The following is a 13958-nucleotide window of genomic DNA, read 5'->3' as shown; positions in this document are numbered from 1 at the left end:
CAAAAAAAAAAAAAAAAAAAAAAAAAGACAACAGGAACAGTGTCAAAAAAGCCTGTACTCCCGTTCCACAGTACAGCTGTCACTGAGAAACTGCTGCCCAACTAGAGACTCCGTTTCCCAACCCCACTTCCCCTCTCCCTACCTGGGAACGCCTACCTGCCCAGTTCTCACTAATGACACGTGGACACAACAGTTTGTGGTGCTTTCTGGCCCAAAGTTTTAGTGGGGTCTTTCCTTACTTTATTTCCCCTTCCACAGGCTGCTTACAGAAGACAGTGAGGTCCTAGGGGATGGAGGAGCCACAGGACAGGAGCCTGGGTGATGACCTGCAAGGAAAGCTGCCCTCCCGCCAGAAGCACCCACTGCTGTTTAGTGAGGGAGAAGTAAGCTGCTGTCGTTGCAGCCTTCTTACACGCTGGGGTCTGTGACAGCGGGTGGCGCTCAGGGTAGCCAGTGCAGATGACACGCTAAGTAGGGCATAAGTTACCACCACAGCCCTCATGCTTCTCCCTCTAAGCACATCCGATTTTAAATAACAAGTTTTAAAAATATAAAGTTTAGTATTATATGTTATCTCTTAAATCAGTTGGCTTTACCGAAAAATTTTTATTTCATCAGGTAATGATAAAATGGCTAATGATAGAATTCTAAACAGATTTTGACTGTAAATTGTTTTACCTTTAGTTTGACCTAATAGAAATGCTTGGGCATTCTGTACGGTAATGGTGAATGCCTCTGAAGACCTCACTGGTAGAATATAAAATTCACTGTGAAGTCTGTAGAAAATATATGTGAATTTAACACAAAAGTGCTATGAACCCAAAACAGTTCTTAAAGCACTTTCTAACACTATTTTCAGTTGGGTTTAGGCTCTTTTCGGCAAAGACCATCTATAACCAGGATTAAACGTTGTTTTGCCAATAGATGTTACACTTATTAAAAGTTGTTTTAATATAGAATTAATTTTCAAATACAGGCATGTATAATATCCCTCCAAACAAAGGTAAAGTTTTAAAAGAAATATTCTAAAACTTTTTTCTCTAAAGGGAGAAGAACAGACTCTGTGCCTCTTGATGTTTGCTTTTTTTCTGTGTCATTAGTGGAGACAATATTAGTATTTTATTTTACATCTAAGCTATCATGGTACTAAGATTTATACAGATAATTCAGACATTTGATAAAGATGTTAAAACTCAGGTTTTATTATTTTTTTCAGTTATAATGGCAAAGTTTAAATGTTTATTTCTTCCCAGAGCAAAGATGTACTTCCGTATCACTCTCCTGTTATAATTTTGTTACCTACTGGCGTGAAGGGAGAGGGAAGAGGGTGAAATGATTGCTATGGGGCAGTCCATCTGTCAGCCCAGAGCTGCTGTGAGAGGAGGGGCCGTGGGGAGAGATGGTCCTGCAGGAGGCCCGTGAGGAAATGACGGGCGTGTCCCACCCTGCAGTCCGGCGGGGCCTGTAGCTCCCAGCTCTCTAAGAGGTGTCATTCAGACCACCTTGCTCAGCCTATACCCTATCCCGCTTCCTGTTCTTTCCTCTTGGGCTGCTCCTGCTAACAGGCCCCGATTAGGCCCCTTGTCTGTACACCAGCCGTTGATCATTAAGACAAAAACATACTTGCTACCCTCAAACCATACATGGCAAGTAAAATCAAGCAAAAAACATTGGGAAGTCTTAATGCATTACCTTATAGCCTGGCTAATCACATCTAGTGACCAGATATTCTCTAATCACAGTTCCATACGATGTTAACGATTTTTAAATATAAAGTGTGTATGATTAAAGAGAGCATTTCTCCAGCTGTACCAGTACAAAATCTCCTTTTGAATAAGGCGTGTTTTACTCCCCTGCTTCAAGAATCACCCAAGGCTCAAGCCTGAACCCTCGGCAGCTGGTTAGGTTCTGTGCTCCGTGACCAGTGCACATCTGAAGTTTAGCCAAGCCCTCCTCAAGACCACCAAGCCCTAAAGTAAGGATGGATCAGCATAAATCCATCCATCAGTGCCACAGGAAAAAAAAGTCCATGCTCACTGGAAGCATCATCTACACATTAGACAAAAGCCACTAGCAAATCTGAAACAACTCTGATGGCTAGACTGGAAGTTTCACTTCCTTTATTTTAAATTATCCAGGGTGCTCCACAACCTTAGCCTCTTCCATGTTCTGCAATAGCCTCTTCGCTACTTTGCAAATTGAATCAGTGAATCCCCCACCACTTGTGAACCACTTTATCCTCATGGCCAGTCTCTAAGGATCTATTGCTGCATTCTTCCCAACGGGTAACTTCCCCATTCTCTACTACCACGAACTTCCATTCCACCACCGTGTCTGCTGGCAGGGGCACAGAACGAGACCAGAGCCCGTCCTTGCTACACTGGAGTGGGATGTAAGTGTTCCATCTCCCAAGACTCTCATGGTCTCCAGTTACTGCAAGGCATTGCACACCAGCGCGTGTGATATAATGGACCTGGAAGCTGACACTAACCTGATGAACCTCTGAAGACACTGCTCCTACCCTTTTTGGTTTCACATCCACTTCCTGACCTCTTGCCTCCACGAGAGTGCTTCTGTCATAGTCCTTTCCCTGCTTAGAGCTTAACACTGGAGACTCAAGACTGCCACCCAAACCAACATCGCCCCAGGATGAGTGCCGGGACACCATCTCCCAGTCCACGTGGTCAGCCCGGGCCCGACTGTCCAACTGTGCGAGGCTCACTCCTTCTTGCGCTCTGTCCAGGAGCAGGTTGCTAGAAGGCAACTTCTCTGCCAGACATGGAGCTGCTTTAGCAGTTTTCTCTTGGCCTTTTTGGAATCCCCATTCTCCTATAGGAGATCCAAGGCTTGTGTTTCTTGAAACGTCAGAGTAACTTCTAGAGTTACCAGTCTCAGAGGTAGCTAGAGATTGTGTGTCTGGAAATTGTCCAGAGGGAACATGTGCTCTTGAATTGTCACGGTCACTGCCTTCTCCAGAAGGACTCTGCAGTCTCCATGCTGCTTCCTGCAGGTCACCAGGGCCTTTAGTCGTAGAAACCAAACATCCATTGCTTTCTTGAAGATGCTCTAAAAAGCAAAAGGAAAAGTGTAATAGTGTTATGCAGTTCATGTGAGAAAAAAGCTCAGTTAGCCTGAGAAAATAGTTTTAGTTCTTAAAGACTTGGCTACTAACCTATCTGCAGTTCACAAAATTTGCCTCTATTAAAATCAAGTACTTAATTACCTGGTGTGTTCCCAACTGTGCTCTAAGAATACACAGGCATAGCCAGTAATAAAAGACACATCCAGGAGTGTCAGTATACCAGCACAAGGGTGTAAACGAGGTGGCAAGCTGTAGAGGCAGAAGTGTAACCCTGACATGGTCCTGGATCTCTGCAGCGCAGGCCGTACTGGCACGCAACCAAGTCAAGTTGTTTGGCTGCCATCATCGAAAAATGTCCAGCCTGTGTGACGAAGAGCTGCACGGTTACCCTGCAAACCAGGAACTGCGTGCAGGTCAGGGATTGGCTCTCACAGGTGCGGGCAGGTCAGCAGCAGCTGTCACTGTGGGAGAATACAAAGGACAGTGGTGCATGGCTGGGCAAGAGTTGGGGGTGAGGGTGGGGAGGGCGGCTGGATTCGCCTTGCACACCCCATGTGCATTAGGAACCTCTTCGACAAAACACAGGCATCTTATATCCCCTCCCATTGCATACTTTAAAAATATATTTTCTTGGGACTTCCCTGGTGGCACAGTGGTTAAGAGTCTGCCTGCCAACGCAGGGGACACGGATTCGATCCCTGGTCCGGGAAGATCCCACATGCCGCGGAGCAACTAAACCCGTGCGCCACAACTACTGAGCCGGTGCTCTGCAACAAGAGAAGCCACCGCGATGAGAAGCCCGCGCACAGCAGTGCAGAGTAGCCCCCACTCGCCGCAACTGGAGGAAGCCCGCGCGAAGCAATGAAGACCCAACACGGCCCCAAAAAAATAAATAAATTACAAATAAATAAATAAAAAGATTTTTTCTTGAGACTACACAATCCAAGCTCTCTCAAGACTCAGTTTCCTTCTTGGCCACCTCATTGATAGTCCAAATAGCTCCCTACAACTGAGGTCCCCAACCCCCGGCCCAGACCTGTAGGTAGAGGTCAGTCCTCTGCCTGTTAGGCCCCCGCGGCACAGCAGGAGGTGAGAGGCGGGGAGCAAGCGAAGCTGCCTCTGCCGCTCCCCATCGCTCGCATCACCGCCTGCACCACCCTCCCACTCCGCCCCCTTCCGTGCAAAAATTGTCTTCCACGAAAGCTGTCCCTGGTGCGAAAAAGGTAGGGGACCGCTGCCCTACAAGATCTTATTCTCCAAAACCATACAATCAGCATATGGGGATTGGGGGGGATGGCGGTGGGAAGAGGGCGGTCTTGTTTAATTTTGTCTCTTTTTAATGGTGGTGTTGGAAGTGAGACGTAAACAAATATTACTCTGAATCCCCAATCTTTCGACCTGAAACATGAGTTAGGCTTTCAGGAAGAGAAGATAAATGAGCTCTCTGCAGGAGAGGCACAGGGGCAGATTTTCAAGTGGCTACACGTGAACGCCACTCCACTAAAGTTTACAGATGTCATTTTCACCACTAGGCTGGAGTCCAGGCATGGGCAGCTTGCCAAGGGAGGGCGCTGGAAGGTAAGGTTCTCTGCCAGTGCTCTTAACTTTGCCTAGTATACAGGGTCTAAAATATAGAGATGGAAACCTAGATGTCAATTGTACTCGTCGGAGCAGAATTAAGTGTCTCTTCCCTGGGGTTTCAGACAACCATGCACTGTTCGGGTGAGCGTGGGGGAGGGCCGACAGCTCCGAAATGGGCGGCCATCGAGCAGCCTCAGGGCTTCAGCCGAAGCCTTCAGGGCCAGAGTCCAACCTGAACTTTGCCTCCCCGACAGAAGCGTCCAGACATGGGAGGCTGCTCGCTGCGCCGGTGTTCCCAAACACAGCTCTTCCACGGGGTGAGGGATGGGAGGCCATGAGGCTATGGGATTGGGACCGAGACAGTGTCCCTGCTCGGACAGAAATTGGAGAGGGTCGTGGGATCTCCGAACTCTAAGCACCCCTTTCCGAAGGCCCGGAAGGGGCGCCGCCGCTGCAGCCGCCCGCACTGCACCAAGCTCCGCCAAGCAGAGGAGCCCATCCCCGCTGGAGGAGCAGGGGTAGGTTCTCAGGGGCGGGCGCCGAAGGCAGCGACTCAGCGGGGCGCGGACCTGGGACAAACCGCCTGGGCATCCCCAGGGCCTCGGTGTAGGGCGAGAACCCCACCCGGCGCGTGCGCACCAGCCGGGGAAAACGCGAGCCGCGGGGAGGGTCCTGCCCGGGCTAGGAGAAGCTAGTCCTCGGGAAACCTCCAGGTGGATTTCCGCCCCCTGCCCCGCTCCCGCGGGTAACTTCAGAGCCCCCCGGCAGATACGCCCTCGAGACACAGGGAGGAAGAATACCTGGTTTGGTGACCAGCTCCCGCCTAGAAGGTCCAGGGCTCAGTCCGCCGCCACCACCCTGATCGCCTCCCGGAGCCGCAGCCTCCCCTGGACAGGCGTCCTTCCCCTGCTCCGCATCCCCCTCCTTTCCCGTGTCCCGCAGCAGCCAAACGAAAAGCGCTCCGGCCAGACCCCCTCCGACCAGCAGGGCGGACCAGACGGCGCCCATGACTAAGAGGCCGCAGCTGCGGGAGACGACGGCGACCGAGACGGGGGCTCGGGTCACGCAGGCAGAGCCACACCTACCCAGCCCGCTGCAGCCTTTTACGGTCCCCGGTGGCGGGCGCTCCCGCGCGGGGCCCAGCCCTCCGCGACCAAAACTCAACTTTCCCAGCCCCGCCCCATTCCCCGCCCCGGGGCTGCAGCCCCTGGTTCTGGCAAGGCGGACACGCGAGCGCCCTCCTTCTCCAACATTTTCCCTTCTCGACCCCGCCAGTCGCCGGCGGCGGGGAGCACCCGGCGCAGGGTTCCAAGTGCGTCCCACGCGCGTGAAGAGTCCAAGGGCGCACGGCTCCCGTGCGCAAACCCGCCGCCTTCTTTTCCTGCTCCGGCTGCAGCTCAGGTGCAGCCCTGCCTGGGACAGCGCCGGCCACCTCGGCGCCTCCTCCCCACAGACAATCAGTAGCAGTGCGGCCCGAGCTTCTGGCACTTAGACGCTGAAGAGGCCGAGGTGCATCTGTGACACGCGAGGTTGCGGCGAGAGCGGAGGCGGGGCGGGAGAGGCAGCCGGGCCGGGTGGGTAGACCCATACAGCCGGCGCGTTGGAAGCTCCATTCCTCCGCCAGTTGGCTGCGCTTAACGTCCCCAAGCCTCCGCCTCCCCGCCTGTAAAAGGAAAGGATTGGACTGAGATCCATCCATCTGTAAATGCCAATCACCTTAACCGCCTGCAGTCATTGCTGAGGGTGCGTGGTTGTCGCAAAGTGCGCGTCCTCCTTACTGGACTGCATGTTGTGCAGACGCAAGCTCCTCCGGATGGGTTATTAATAAAAAATTGCGGGCTTCCCTGGTGGCGCAGTGGTTGAGACTCCGCCTGCCGATGCAGGGGGCGCGGGTTCGTGCCCCAGTCCGGGAAGATCCCACATGCCGCGGAGCGGCTGGGCCCATGAGCCATGGCCGCTGAGCCTGCGCGTCCGGAGCCTGTGCTCCGCAACGGGAGAGGCCACAGCAGTGAGAGGTCCGCGTACCGCAAAAAAAAAAAAAAAAAAAAAAAAAAAAAAATTGCAACCGTCTTTGTTAAGTGCTGTCGGTGTGCCAGGTGTTTAATGTATGCATTTAATTTGATCCTCACAAAACAACAACAACAATCTGGGAACTAAGAATTATGCACATTTCTTTCTAAATTCACTCCTCTGCTGATCTGATGGCTTTACACACCAACTTCAAGGTATCGGTTCCCACGTTTGTATCTGCAGGGTGAGCCTTTCCCTTGACCTACACGCTCCCACATCCAACTGCTAAGACCACAGCTGGAATGATTACTAAAATGGCTCCTCTGGTAAAACAAATCGTTCCAACGTGCCCCGGGCTCGAGCCTTGTTTGCAAAGTCAGGTACAGAAAACAGTGGGAGTCCTTGGTGACTCTGCAGTGTTTGTGGGATGGGAGCTCGCTTCGGAAGGCTGAGCGGTGAACGTGGTGAAGGCTGTGAAGAAGGCTGACGTGGAGGGAGCCCTCTCCAGAGAAACTTGGAGGCCAAGGGGAGGAGAGGAATCGAAGTGTCGCTTGAGAAGAGAACAAGGCCTAAGGGAAGCTCTTTCAGACGGAGAGACACGTGGGCACGTTTGTTCAGTTCGTCGTCGGGAGAGAGCCAGCCGAGACCTGGAGGAAGATGTGAGGAGGACGCGAAATCCTGGACGGGGATTCCGCGGGAAGGAGGAAGTCAAGAACACCATTAGAAGGGGCGGAGTCGGAGGAATGGAGGGGAGGAAACAGGCGTGGAAAAGAAAAGAAGGCACAAAAGAAACATTTTGAGATACATAGGGGCCCGTGAGTGAAGTTAGCTATAAGCTGAGTGAGAGAAAGGAAATCCAGGTGAGTTTTTTTGTTTTTTGGTTTTTGGTGTTTTTTTTTTTGCGGTACGCGGGCCTCTCACTGTTGCGGCCTCTCCCGTCGCGGAGCACAGGCTCCGGACGCGCATGCTCAGCGGCCATGGCTCACGGGCCCAGCCGCTCCACGGCATGTGGGATCTTCCCGGACCAGGGCACGAACCCGTGTCCCCTTCATTGGCAGGCGGACTCTCAACCACTGCGTCACCAGGGAAGCCCAGGTGAGCTTTTAAGGAAAGCAGAGCAGGTAGGAAGGAAATGGCCGCTAGGGGAAGAAGTTGCCTTGGGAAGTCCTGTGGGTCCTTCCATCACAGGCCGGTTGCATCGCTCCCTTCCTGCCTTTCCCAGTGACCGCGCCTCCGTTCACAACCCCCCCTCACCTGTCCAGACCTTAGCATCCTCCCGCAACTCCCTCCCCTCTGGCTGTGATCCAGTCTGCAACCACTCCTGATTTAATCCTCCTAAAGCACAGCCTGGGGTAGGGCATCTTCTCTGTCTGCCAGACTAAATTCAACCCCATTTTAGCCTTCAAGGTCTCCCTGACACACCCCAACAACCTCTCCAGGCCTTTCTCTTATCGTTCACCTGAACTCCAGCCAAACGGGGACTCTCCTGCGGGAGCCTTCTCTCATTGGTTTAGACGTTTCCCAAAACCCACTTCCTTCCGTGAACTTTCCCCTAGCCCCCAATCCCAGTCTTAGCCCCCAGCCCTCAAATTGATATGCCATTCTTTTCTTTGAACTCTGATTACGTACTGTAACTCTGTTAGAGAAAAATACAAGGTTTTCTCTTATGGTATAATTATTTTTGTCGTTTGTCTCATCCCCATATTAGATCATAAATCCCTTGAGGGCCAGAGTTTGTTTATTCTTTGTATTCCCCAGAATACAAAGTTTGTTATGTAATAGGCCTTTTTATTGTCTTTGTTCATTGAATACCTAATATATACTGGCCCTAAGCTAAGTGCTTTATGAGGATTATCTCATGTTAAATCCCTGAGAGGAGTAATCTGCCCAAGGTCATACAGCTGGTGAGTGACCAAGCTGAGATTTGAACCCAGTGTTCTGACCTCCCAGGACTCCTGCTCGAAACTCTAGCTACATTGAATCCTAATGCTTTTAAACCATGTCCAAATTTCAAAGCATACATTTTAGAAGTGAGTGTGCAAATCTGGATGTGTGATACCAGCGTATCCCTCTGGTAGTATTCCAACATTTATGGTGAATTTCAGCCTTGCTCTCGGTTTGTAATTCCTCTCTCTGCAAGCCCTCACCTCATTAGGGAGATGTACTCACCACCAGCACCTGTCTGTTTCTGTCAAGCCTCTGGCTTCTGCTACTCCACATAATGTTAACCACAAGTCAAACCTTCTGCAAAGCAGTCACATTGGAGCTGCCCAGTTTCATATTTCATAGGGACATTTTCTAAGTGCAACTGTTTGCAAACCTCTGACTCATCTTAGTTCCAGAATAGACTCCAGGCTGAGATCTCTTACGCTGAATGATGAAACCTTTAGAGCAAAGGAAAATCTGTGTCAGGAGAACAAGTTCACTACGTAGAGAAGAATAAAGTTAGATTACTACTTTGTACCGCGTAAAACGGTGGACTGCGGATAGAATGAAGTCCTTAATGGAAATGGTCAAACTACTACTAACAGAACAAAATCCAAGAGACTCTCATTGTGATACTGCATAATGTAAGAGGCAAAAGAATTTCTTGACTTCATTAAAATAAGGCTATCTTGTCAGTGAGGCTGCTATAGACAAAGTTACCAGGTAGATCCAGATGGGGAGCAGATTTTCGTGTTGTTGAAACTGACAAGGCACTAATATGTAGATATAGGATGAACTCATACAAACTGATTCCAAAAACCCCACAAAACCTGACAGGAGATCCAGTATAAAATGAACAAGGGATGCTTCTCCCCAGTGCCTGGAACATAATAGGCACTCAGGGTAATTTTTGGTTGAATAAATGAATGACTAGCAAAAGATGCAAAAATGCTCAAATTCACTGGTAGTTAGATAAATGCAAATTAAAACAAGGATGTTACGCCATTTTACATCCACCAGAAAGGCAGATATTAGAGAGATGCAATGCTGCTGATGGGAGAGTAAACCGGTACAAACAATCTGGAGAACAATCTGGAAGAATTTCGTGAAATTAAGTATGCGTATACCCCATGACCCAGCAATCCCCCTCCTGAACATGTATGGCCAAGAGGTTGCACAAGACTGTAAGGGGGCACATAGTGTTATTGGGGATAACCGTAAGTTCAAGGCCACCTGGCTGCCCATTATGGGCAAATAATAAGTAAACTATGGTGGATGCCGATGAAATGCTATGAAGCGGTTACGACAATGAACTTGATCTACACACAGCAATGTAATTAAATATTAAATACATATTGGCGACTAAAAGGTAAGAAACTAATATCTCGCAAGTTGCACAGTGCGGCCAGAAAAAAAAAAAAAAAGAGAGAGAGAGATTTGTGGGTTTGGCTCTTGAATAATGATGTGGACCGTCTAAGATTCCAGGAAACCTGCAAGGTTTTTTGAAGAACTATAGTGCAATAAACACTGCCAGCTTGGACTAAAATGGGGGCTGTCTAGAAAGGGGATAAGTGTATTTTGCATATGAGAGCAACATAAATAATTTGTGGCTAAAAGACAGGCTGCACTGGTCTTATACTATGGCCACAAATTATTTGATATTCTTCCCTTCGAAGGAAATTTGGAGTTCAGTTCTCCTCTTCTTGAAGGTGCGCTGTACTTAGCCACTTACTTCTAATGAATAGAATATGGCAGAAGTGGTGATGTGTGATTTCCAAGACTAGGTTATAAAAGGCATTGTGCTTCCTCCTTGCCTTCTCTTGGATCACATGCTATAGGGCCGACTTTTTCAACCTCAGCACTATTGATATTTTAGACAGGATTATTCTTTGTTGTGAGGAGCTGCCTGTGCATTATGGGATGTTTAGCAGCATCCCTGGCCTCTACTCACTCAAAATTCCCAGAAATTGAATTGTTGTGTCAAAGGCTATATACATCTGTACATATGTACACACACACACACACACACACACACACACACACACACACACAAAGTCCCTTATTTATTCTGTTGTGTTTTTTTTTTTAAGGCTTTGGATAGCCAAATTGCCCTTCAAAAAGTCTGTATCTTTTCCCACTTTCACAAGTTGAATATATGCACCTTTTTCTTAACATTTTTGCCAACATCAGTTTTGTCTTAAAAAAAGTCTTTGCCGATTTGATAGACGAACATTGATACCTTGTTTTAATTTTTTTTTTTATTGGTGACCATGACCATTTAAGAAATGATTTTGGTCTGTTGTATTTTTTTATGACTTAGCCCGCTTTTTTCCTGCAGCATGAGGAAAATCGTAGAACCTACTTTCTATGCGAGCAGAGCAGGTGACGCTGTACATTCTGGTGTGGAGGACTGGAGAAGCCCTGCTTCCCTCGCCACCCCTCTGAGGCAGGAGCCCACTGTAGGAAATTCTTCCTTTAGAAATTCATTCCTTTGGTTCGTTCTCCCTCTAGATTTTAAAATATCAAGCAAATCCACGCTAAGGTATTGGCGACACATCAACTTGCTTTTTGACACATTCTAACAGTTACCAATACTTACAGTGCCATGGTTGGGTAGGTGGGTGGGATTGGGAAGCAGTTAAAGAATAATACTGAAAAGAGGAAGACGACAAGAAACAGGGGATAATGGTCACCTCAAACTTTGCCCTCATCATAGTTTTGCTTAGGTATGTCCTTTTCTAGTCTACCTCACTCTCTCCCAAGAAGATAACTGTCAATTCTTAAAAAAAATTTTTTCGGGAAATTTGCCTCTTACGTTTTGGTGCTTCACCATTCCTGATATTCATCCATTCATTCAATAAATGCATAGTTTGAGCCCCAACTATGTAGGACTCTAGGCACTCTGCAGGACACTAGGAAAAACCTATACATTCCCTGCCCTCATGAGCTTATACTCTAGTGAGGGAGACACACCATTAATGAGTAATCAAAGAAGATAACATGATGCATGATGGGCGATATAATGGCTTTCAGTGAGGTGCCAGAACTGGGAATAATCTGCAGCAGCTCTGCTGGCCTGTTGGTGCAGGAGTGGTGCAGGCATGACTTTGGAGGGGGAGGTTGAGAAAGAATTCTGACCTACATTCACTTCAGTAACAGTTTGCTCTCATATGCAAAATACACTTAGCCCCTTTCTAGACAACCCCCGTTTTAGTCCAAGCTGGCAGTGTTTATTGTACTATAGTTCTTCAAAAAACTTTGCAGGTCTCCTGTGAATCTTAGACGGTCCACATCATTATTCAAGAGCCAAAACCACAAATCTCTTTTATTTGGGGCTGCAGCTTACGGGATCTTAGCTCCCCAGCCAGGGATTGAACCTGGGCCCCAGGCAGTGGAAGCACAGAGTCCTAACTACTGGACCACCAGGGAATTCCCCACAAATATCTTGAAGATAAGCCCTTCTCTACCTTGAGAGTATGCTGAAGAACAACGTCCTCCACTTCCTTAGACGCTCTATTGTTTGACTAAAACTGTGAGGCACACTTTTAAAAATTTCAGTAGAATTTTTGTCCGCCTGAATGTACTCTGAAGCATCACCTTTGAACTTTCTGAGGTCTTAACAAGGGATTTAACAATTACATCCTTGGATTCATCTTTAGACCATGTTTTTCTGGCATGTCCTTTGATGTGTTCTTTTGGATTTGATCTTTGCTACAAATCATTTCTTAATTTAAATATCATTTGTCATCTGAGAGGCTAGGAGTTTACAAAACCATCAAGTCCTGGTTGCTTTGGGTTAAACTGTCCCTTTGGCTTATCGATCTCCTCTTGCATTTTACTATAGGCAGCAAGAAACCAGGCGGTACCTTCAACACTCTGTATAAAAATCTCCTTAGTTACATCACCAGTTCATTAGGTAGTTTTTCTACTTTCCATGTTACTTCAGGTGACAGTATGGATAAACTTCCTGCTATTACATAACAAGGAGACCACTTCTCCCACTTTCCAACTGCATTTACCTCATTTTCCTGCCAGCCTTCACCCACAGCCTCTTCACAGTCTATGAGACTTCTGCCAACAGTTTCTTCGAAGTTCTTCCAGTTTCAACCCACTTCTCAATCCTGTTCCCTTTCACATTTTACATTCTTGTTATAGCATCCCACTTCCAGGCACAAAAATCTATTAGTTATCTATTGCTGCATAACAAATAATCAGTAAATTTAATGGTTTAAAACAACAAACATTAGAGTCATTTTTATGGGTTAGGAATTCAGAAGTATCTTCTCTGAGTGGTTCTGGCTCAGGATCTCTCATATGGTTGCAGTCAGGATGTCAGCGGTGGTCGCAATCTCATCTGAAGGCTTAATGGGGGCTGAAGGATCCACTTCCAAGGCCGCTGTTCACATGGCTATTTGCAGAAGGCTTCAGTTCCTTGCCATGTGAGCCTTTCCGTAGACAGCTTGGGTGTCCTCACAACACAGCAGCTAGTCTCTCCCAAGTGATTCAAGTGAGAACGAGGAAGCCACAATGTCTTTCATGCTTTAGTTTCAGAATGACACCTCATCACTTCTTCCACATTCTGTTCCTTAAAATCAAGTCTAGGTACAGCCCACATTCAGGGGAAAAGGGGTTAGACCCTGCATTTTGAAGACAGGTGCATCAAATAATTTGTGGACCTTTTTTTAAACAAACACAAACCTCCCAAATTAGGAAGTCCTTGGGATTGTCTAAAGTAATCTCATGTCTTGCAGCTATTGAACTGAGAAAGAAAAAGGAAAAAAAAATGATCCTTTAATTTGCTGAATTAAAATATCATTTGAATTCACAGCTTTGTAAGATCTCGTAGGTGAAGACAGAGTATAGATTGGGAAAGAGTGAGACCCTGAATGCTGAACTGTGAACATATGGGAATGTTCAGATGGCTTCAAGTTCCCTAAACTCCCAACCCTATGAAAATATGCTGCTCAGATCTCCCGTTGCAAGGAACACAAATGACTGATGGACCCAGCTGCTACCCCTCTGGATCTTTCGCCCTCTCACTGAGGCCATACTCCCCTGGGCTGCTCCCAGCCAACGACAGAACAGCATGCAGAAGTGCCAAGGCAGGCCCATTTTAGCAAAATGTGCGACTCCTCCTCTTGGCGACCTTGACTTAAGGTCTCCCCATTGGCCTGGCCAAACCTTCATTTGAACTGTGCTGCAGTTCAAGACCATATCTTCTTTTCCTCCCTCTGTCCTTCCGCAGGGATCACACACGCATCAGAATCTAAAGGCTCTCCCTAGGTTCTGCCGCTCCCACCCCAATAAACCTCTCAAGCATCTAATGCCCTTTTGCCATTTGCTCCCTGGCAGACCCAAA

The 13958-nt window shown here is 48.0% G+C and overlaps 1 protein-coding gene across 1 annotated transcript; it reads right to left on the bottom strand.

Annotated features, from left to right (window-relative positions):
• Positions 1-1203: 1203 nt before the first annotated feature.
• Positions 1204-5766, bottom strand: STBD1 (starch binding domain 1). The gene is made up of 2 exons (XM_024754125.1): positions 5464-5766; positions 1204-3066 (listed from the first exon to the last, which is right to left on the bottom strand). Exons 1-2 carry the CDS (start codon positions 5669-5671, stop codon positions 2204-2206), a joined length of 1071 nt encoding a protein of 356 aa, XP_024609893.1. The 5' UTR covers positions 5672-5766; the 3' UTR covers positions 1204-2203.
• Positions 5767-13958: the final 8192 nt, after the last annotated feature.

The sequence above is a fragment of the Neophocaena asiaeorientalis genome, unplaced genomic scaffold (genome assembly GCF_003031525.2).
Source record: "Neophocaena asiaeorientalis asiaeorientalis breed wild unplaced genomic scaffold, Neophocaena_asiaeorientalis_V1.1 scaffold148, whole genome shotgun sequence".
Lineage (NCBI taxonomy): Eukaryota > Metazoa > Chordata > Mammalia > Artiodactyla > Phocoenidae > Neophocaena > Neophocaena asiaeorientalis.
The sequence above is the reverse complement of the archived record's forward strand: the minus strand, read 5'-3'. Positions and strand labels throughout refer to the sequence as shown.

Excerpts from the sequence above, each read along its gene's own strand:
- STBD1 (XM_024754125.1), bottom strand. The coding sequence starts at position 5,671 with ATGGGCGCCGTCTGGTCCGCCCTGCTGGTCGGAGGGGGTCTGGCCGGA. Across the intron at positions 3,067-5,463 it reads GGAGCTGGTCACCAAACCAG|AGCATCTTCAAGAAAGCAAT; the intron begins GTATTCTTCCTC and ends TTTGCTTTTTAG.